The sequence below is a fragment of the Streptopelia decaocto genome, assembly GCF_964273445.1.
Source record: "Streptopelia decaocto genome assembly, chromosome: 2".
Classification (NCBI taxonomy): Eukaryota; Metazoa; Chordata; class Aves; order Columbiformes; family Columbidae; genus Streptopelia; species Streptopelia decaocto.
The window spans coordinates 55,875,306-55,882,777 of NC_138655.1; the positions used below are offsets into that span (position 1 = coordinate 55,875,306).

Here is a 7,472-nt window from a genome sequence, read left to right on the forward strand (position 1 = left end):
GGGGCGCAGCGCGAGGGACGGCGGCCGTTACTCCCCGCCCCGCTGACGAAAGGGGAGACGCGGCCGTTGCTTCCTGTCTCCTCTTCCCTCCTTCGCCGCCGGTATGTTTGTTCCTTGCGACCGTGGCGGGGGCTCCGCCAGCTCCGACTTTAAAGGCTTCACTCTGCTCATGGTAGGTTGTGCGCCTGTTTCTTCTCCCCTCTCCCCGTCTCGATGGGTTTGGGGGGGCGCTGCCCCAAGAGGGCACCCCGGAGCTGAGCGCTCCTCTCCGCTCCGTGGGGTGTGAGCAGGGGCCTGTCTTTCTGGATCGCCTGCAGCTGTGGGGCAGGAGGGCTTGGGCGCTTTGGTCTCTCTCTGCCCTGCTTGGGAGTCGCCCCTGGCACTTGCATGAGGGAAAGCGAAGAGGCGCTGGGCAGGCGGCTGCTGTGCCCGTGTGTGTATTGGGTGTTTTGCTGAGTGAAAGAGGCGGATTTTCAGGGGTCCTTCCCAGAGGTGTTTCCAGCAGAGCTTAATGCGGTCTCTTCCGTTTCCCTCGATTTCTCCTTCCTCAGCCCGTCGTTTTCTGCTCGTCAAGGGGAACATTATGTGCTGAGCTATAGCTACATGCTATCACTCTAAGATTAAAGTGCTGTGTGTCGTCTCACAAAATTTGCAGTATCTGTGGGTTGGCACTGGAATAAAAGTTTATTTTTTCACTTAGGTGCCATATATATATATATGTATGTTTTTAATGAAAAAAAATCTCATTTTTGCTATATTTAAACTCCGATTAGGATTGTTTTAGGAAGTGTTTTAATCACCTTCGTACACGGTATGAAATCAATTTAGGATAACCTAACCTAACCTGAGCTTACATTGGTTATTGTGGGGTAAGAGTTCCAGGGCAGGCTACGAAGTAGCAAACCATTATTTTTCCTGTTAGTGAGTAATCCCTTAACTGTATTACTTAAAGGTAAGTTTATCACCTTTCACTGAGGGCTGCACAGCTTGTAATGACTCTGCAGGCTGCACGGGAAGTCATTGCAGATCAGCTGACTGGCCACAGGAAATAGATCACTGCTGTTTTCTTTGTCTGGGAGTAACGGGCTATTGAGTACCAGCCAGTTTTTAATGACAACTTCTTAAGTAAGGTTAGGTTCTCTTTCACCGTGAGCTTATCAGCATCAAATTTGATATTTCCACAATTGGTGGCAGCAGAAATACCTAGAAATGGAGTTGCTTATAAATTAGAGGGAAGCAACAAAAAATTTGTCGTGGTCTTCCAGTATTTGTTTCTGTAGAAGGACACGAATTCTTGAATTTCACTTTCTGTGCCATGAGATTTGGTCAGTGTCTGCCCTGATGGTGATAACCCATGGCGATTCCTATGAAATGAATCCAAGATGACCCTTAGCATTATTACCCTTAAAAAAAAAAAAAAAAAAAAAAAAAAGGAAACCAACATATTCTTGTACATAAGTCTATTTACAGGCTTATAGCTTTAAAGTGTAATATCAACATTACCATTAGGTGTCACCTGAGGGCCACCAATCTCAGCTTTAGTGGTTTGAGTGACTTTGATCTCCTCTGTGTCAAAAAAAAGGCAGGAAGGAGACAGGCTTCCAAGCCTTTATTTAAGTGTACAATGCGATGGGATTATTCACAGATGTGGTCGGGATATTTTTGTGGGACGGTGCCAAGGTCTGTATTAATAATCTGTTAAGAATAGTCACCTTTGTCAAATAATGAGCAGCCACTTTTAGAAATCATGTTTGTCAAGGATTGTAGTAGTTTAAACTTCCACTCTTTGAAGACCATATTGTGTTGTCCGTAAAACACGCTGTAATTCAGTAACTTTTCTTACTTCAGCCAGCAGTGTCAGTGGGAAATGTTGGTCAGCTGGCAGTAGATCTAGTGATTTCCACACTCAACATGACTAAAGTTGGTTATTTCTACACTGATTGCCTGGTGCCGATGGTTGGAAATAATCCATATGCAACAGCAGAAGAAAACTCAACAGAGCTGAGTATAAATGCTGAAGGTGGGTGTTGAATGCTGAAGATATTTGCCAGCTGCATAAGGTGCAAGAGTGTCACACTTTGTTGTTGTTGTTGTTGTTATGTTATGTATACATGAACAGTGTTTAAACTAAGGTCAGTAATAACTTCAGTAACTTACAGATAAGAATGTATGTACACTTTGCAAAGTGTTACGATTGTTATTTTGGATAACCAATTTGACATATGGAACCACTAAGAAATATTGACTCTTGACCAGTGCAGCCAAAATGATCTGCAGGTTTTCGCCAAAGCAACATGAAGTGTACATGTACTTGCAGTAAACTGCTGGAATGCAAGCTGAACTTCTGGTGTAGATAGATATTTATCCATCCTTCTGTCCTTCTGTTTGCCTTTTCCTTCTGTGGTGTTTCTCCCGCTTCAAATTCTCAGGATTCTTTCCCTATATTGACTATTGCATTTCATCTTTTTTCCCCCATCTTAAATAATGGAAATCTCCAAATGATTTGTCATAATCTTTGAAAAGCTGTATAAAGAGATTGTCTGAATCATTATGAGAGGCAGAACTTAATACATTTTTCTTCATTTAATTGTTTGCATTTATGACAAGTGAAATTAAATCCAGTGAAGACAATGCACAAAAATATGTATTTTTAACACTCTGCATATTGTGAAGCTTTCCTTTATGAATTGATAGCTGAAAGGTTTACTATCCTCAGCTTTGTAAATTGGATAAATCTGGATACTTCTAAGCCAAAATCTATTTCTTGCTTTCTCCTTACAAAATTTAATTATTTCTTCTTCTAGTGTATTCATTGCCTTCAAAGAAACTTGTAGTTCTGCAGATCAGATCACCTTTTATAAAGGTATGTATGTTCGTTGGTTGTTCTTACTTCACTATTCAGTTTGGATAGTTCTGTTGGAAAATAGTTTAAGTGGCCTAGGTAAATTTTAAGACATTAGAACAGACTAGACAAGCAAAACTAGAAGAACTATGCCACATTATAAAACTTGAAAAAAAAACACAGACTGAAAGAGAGCAAAATATTTTTCTAATTTGTGCTATAACACCTTCTGCAGTTGATAAAATTTTAGCTATAAAAACTGACTTTGTGGTTTTGTCTTTTATTGTAATAGCTTAATTTTTTATGTCATGCCAATTTAATTATTTTGTAGTGTTCTATATTAATTTGAACTATGTTCATTATGTAAAAAATGAAGAATTTGGAATTACTTATCATCCAGACAGTGGGTGTAATTTAAAATAAGCAGAATACTATACCAGAAGAAATCTATGCTGCAGTTTTTAACAGTTCAAAACATGGAAAAATACTTTGTGTTCCTACTATCCCATCTTACTCTAAAGCTTTTTCCATTGGTGTTAATGGCACACAAAACAGGGGGTACTTTGGTTGTTAACATGGTCTTATTGCTAATTTTTGTCATTATATGTGTAGTTTTAAGTGAACAACCAGAGCAGTCCTCTGCTTTTTAAAAATGTATCTGAAGCTGAAGAGTAAATGGATATGAAGAAAAATTTACACAACTGCTAAACATTCTGTATAACACCTAGTGTTGTTGGCTTTTGGCTTTTTTTAAATTGACACAATGTTTTTTTCACTTTTTAATCTGTCTTTGCATGAAGAACAAGTACAGGCCATTCTGTCAAACTCTTCTTTCTTGGGTGAAAAGCAGCAAATGTGCCAGAGTCGTTCTTCTGTCTAGCAGCCATGCATACCAGCGTGATGACGAGCAACTTCTTGGGTATGTTTGTGTCATTGAAAGACCTAATTAATGTTTCTGTGCTTTTTGACTAAGTGACATATTTCCCTCTACTGAGTACTGTTCAGTAGGGCAGGGTTCTTTTGCTTTGCTGTGTACATAGGTCATGAAATACTCAATATACTATTAAAACATGTTATACAGGGCTCATCAGTGGACTTTGTTGGTTACTACTATAGAAAGTAAGCAAATAATAAGCTGTAAAAAAAATTGCACTTGACCTGCACTGTCAGGCAACGGAACCTCAGTTTTCTTAATTTCTTGTGGTTGTAAGCAATGTCAGGGTTTAGTTGCTAACATACAGGTCACAGATTAGGTTTTTAACAATTAATTAGAATATTGGTTAGTTTCTTGCCTCTTTGTCATTATTCTGCATTTTTAAGGTTTTCTTTAATATAGGAAGTTGTCAATTAATATTTGGTGAGGGGCAACTGGAAGGTTTAGACTACGTATTTTTATATTATCCCATTAAACAACAAACATTACTTGCTGATTGAAGACATCGTAGTTGGTGCTTTAACAAAAATAAACAAAAATGAGTATTTTTGCAAGAGATCAGTTGTTATCCTCAGGCTGTATAAATGTGCAGGGCCTTAGAGATTTAGGTTCACACACATCCCAGATGTAGTTACCTGTGATACTTCCATACAGTTGCAGAATGGCCACCTAACATGGAATGAAATAAGAGGGACTGGTAGTTATTCAGTGCGGTCTGAGTCATAAGTTGTGGTGATTTAACCCCCTCCCCAGCACCACAGAATAACTCTTACAGCAGATTCACTAAAGCGTAAGTGTAGTGGGAAAATACTTAGACTTGACTGAAGCCTGCATATATTTGTAGTGTGAGCTTCTTAAAAATAATATATCATGGTGAAGGCCAAGTTTACCCTAACTAGAAATTAATCACCTCCTATCTGAAGAAATAAAAAGCACTTTTTATTTGTAAATCTTTTTAACAGCTGTAAGCAGTTCTCCTACATATGTGCTTGGGTATCTGGTACTTGCCAGTTATTTGAGCCTCTAAAATGAGGGTACCTTAGTTCTGTTTGTGGCAGAAAGTTGAGTAGTTTATACTATTTTGAGGCCACAGTCTACTTTTTAAATTTGATTTGAGGAGGAAGGAGATATCAGTACAATTCTTCATTGCAGGTGTGAGGTCCTCAGTGCTTGCTTCTTTCTGTCACATGTATTCTTGATTTGTTTGTAGGACACCACTACGCTACCTACTTACACCTGATCTTGAGAAAGCAGTTGGAGGCCTTATGCAGGAGCTAAACTGGAAAGAAATGGAAAAAGTAGCAGCTTACCCTGGAATAAATGATACAGAAAAAGTTTTACATATTCCTGGAGGTGGCATCACAAAACTGTTGTTTACTGAGAGGTGAGTTGCCTAAAGATAAGCACAGAAAGATAACAGAACACTTGGTTTTAGTGCATGGGTAAAATTATGTTTTAAACTGCTGTGTTACAGGAAATGTCCATCTTTTTATAGAAAAGGGTTTTATAGTAATGGAATTTCTTCCACATCAATCCTGAAATCAAGAGGGGAAAAAAAATTCTGCATCATAAGGCTAAAATATAAAAATATAAGTGAATGGGCTAAAGGAATATAATAAAGCCTTTACAGTTAAGATCATTATTTATCTGGTACCTGATTTGATGCAAATCACAATTTGGAAATAGTAAAATTCCTGTACCTGTGATACTTTAACCTAAACTGTTTCCCATGACAAATAGTTGCATCATCAGGTATTAAAAAAAATTCTGAGCACTAAGAATGAGGGGGATTTTTGTTAAAAGGTATATGCATCAGTAGTAGTGCCAAAAGCATATCTGAGTTTCAAATTTTGGACAGTAATACTCGCTCATTATGGTAAGACTCTGTTAGCTCTGCAAAAGGTGTTTGTTTTGCGAGTGTGAGGTAGAAGATTCACTTTTTTACCTATTGTTTTTGACACCTGTATAAACTGTTGCATCCAACCGCAGGAGAGTTACTAATATCATGCTTACCTTTGTACTGACTGCAGTATGGAAACAATATATAAATGCAAAAGAAGAGACCTCCCAAGACTCCAGGAAAAAAAATAATAGCAAGCTTAATATCTAAATGAAAAAAACAGAATGTTGTGAGTAAAGTAGTGATATGCAGCCTTCAAAACTACTGTTTGAAACACACCGAATGATAAGGAGTGATTGTATCAAAGGATCAGTGTAAATTGCTCACCAGCACAAAAATGCAAACTAAGTATGTAGAAGAGGCCCTGAGTAACTCTTCCATGATCTAGGATTCATGCCTCACAGTGCAGAGAAGAAATTCAAAACTATGAAAAAGAACATGAAGTCTAAAAATGCAATCAAGGAAGTAAGGAGAGGAAAGAAAGAAAAAAAAATAGGCATATATATATACTTTTTTTCCTTTAACAAGCCATATGCAGATTGTTGTTGTTCTTAATGCATAAATATAATTGTTCCGGACTTAGAAAAGAAATATAAATGCCTGCTCATTTTTGTTGCAGCTGTTCAAAAGGAATTCAGATGGCAGTTCTTCTGAAATTCTGCTCAGAAGGGGACAACATCCCTGATGCGTTTGCACTTGTTAACTATCTTAATGAATGGCTCCAGCTAATTAAAAGTGAAGTAAGTGTTGTTGGATCTAGAGGTCTTGCTTTCATATTTTATATCCATTGTTTTCATTTTTCTTCAATCCAGAACATAAAAATGTTACTCAGCTGAATTCTAGAAAAGTTTAAAATGTATGGGTTGGGTTTGTTTTGGCCCTTGGTCATCAAGGATACACCAAATTAAAGATACATTTTGATTAAAAGTCCCACTGAGAATTTCCCCACCTGAAAAGCCAAACCTCAGCCTCAGTCTGATTATTTGACAGGTGTGGGGGAAAATTGCATAAAGGTTTGACCAAGTTCGATCTTACAGTACTTTTCTCTAAAGCAACCCACAATGATACACTTGAAATGCTGCTCATTATCTTAGTGCACGTGCCAGAGATACCATTGCATAATCATTATTTAAAACTTAAAGAATTTTTCTGGTTTTGTTGCAGAGCAACAGTTCCACAGATACTTCTTCACAATGGAAAATACCAAGTTCTTGGCGCTTACTTTTTGGCAACGGTCTTCCACCTGCGCTGTTTTGATCAGTTTTGAGTACTCCTGTAAGTCACATGTGCGGTCTCAGAAATCCCTTGACAAGGTGATTACATAATAATTGCTGAGCAACAGCAGCTTAATTTGTTGTGTACATAAATGCTTTATTTAAGGAAAATTTGTTTCACTTGTGTGGGTAGCTAAAGAAATTGAGGTAACTTCCACAAATTGACCAAAGAAATATGTTTTGTACAGTTGTTTATTGAATAACTTTGGTTGATTTTTTTTTTTCCTAATAAAATATTTTTAAAAAAACCCTTTTTATTTGGCTAAGTGTTACTGCTATGGAGAAGCTCATGGTGCATGTTCTTAATGTAGCTGAGAACTCGAAATTGGTGTGCAGGCATAGATTTTCTTAAAAGATAAAACCCTACTCTTCCATGTCAACTGTGGATATTGAGTGTTTTTCAAAACCTTTCTGGTGATGTAAGCAAAGCTCAAAAGTGAGTAATTCTGTCTTTTCTGAGTGCTGTTGTGGTAGAGTTAGCTGGGGAGACTGCAAGCAATATAGCAGCCTGTTCTCTCTTCC

General features: G+C 37.8%; 1 protein-coding gene across 1 annotated transcript; it reads left to right on the forward strand.

Annotated features, from left to right (window-relative positions):
- The first annotated feature begins 32 nt into the window (after positions 1-32).
- On the forward strand, positions 33-7,203 carry PSMG2 (proteasome assembly chaperone 2). The gene is made up of 7 exons (XM_082046317.1): positions 33-172; positions 1,849-2,020; positions 2,805-2,863; positions 3,643-3,761; positions 4,987-5,160; positions 6,296-6,416; positions 6,841-7,203. The coding sequence occupies exons 1-7, from the start codon at positions 104-106 to the stop codon at positions 6,931-6,933; spliced, it is 807 nt and encodes a 268-aa protein (XP_081902443.1). The 5' UTR covers positions 33-103; the 3' UTR covers positions 6,934-7,203.
- Positions 7,204-7,472: the final 269 nt, after the last annotated feature.

Coding starts and splice junctions, on each gene's coding strand:
- PSMG2 (XM_082046317.1), top strand. CDS start 104: ATGTTTGTTCCTTGCGACCGTGGCGGGGGCTCCGCCAGCTCCGACTTT. Junction 3,762..4,986: donor GATGACGAGCAACTTCTTGG/GTATGTTTGTGT, acceptor ATTTGTTTGTAG/GACACCACTACGCTACCTAC. Junction 6,417..6,840: donor TCCAGCTAATTAAAAGTGAA/GTAAGTGTTGTT, acceptor GTTTTGTTGCAG/AGCAACAGTTCCACAGATAC.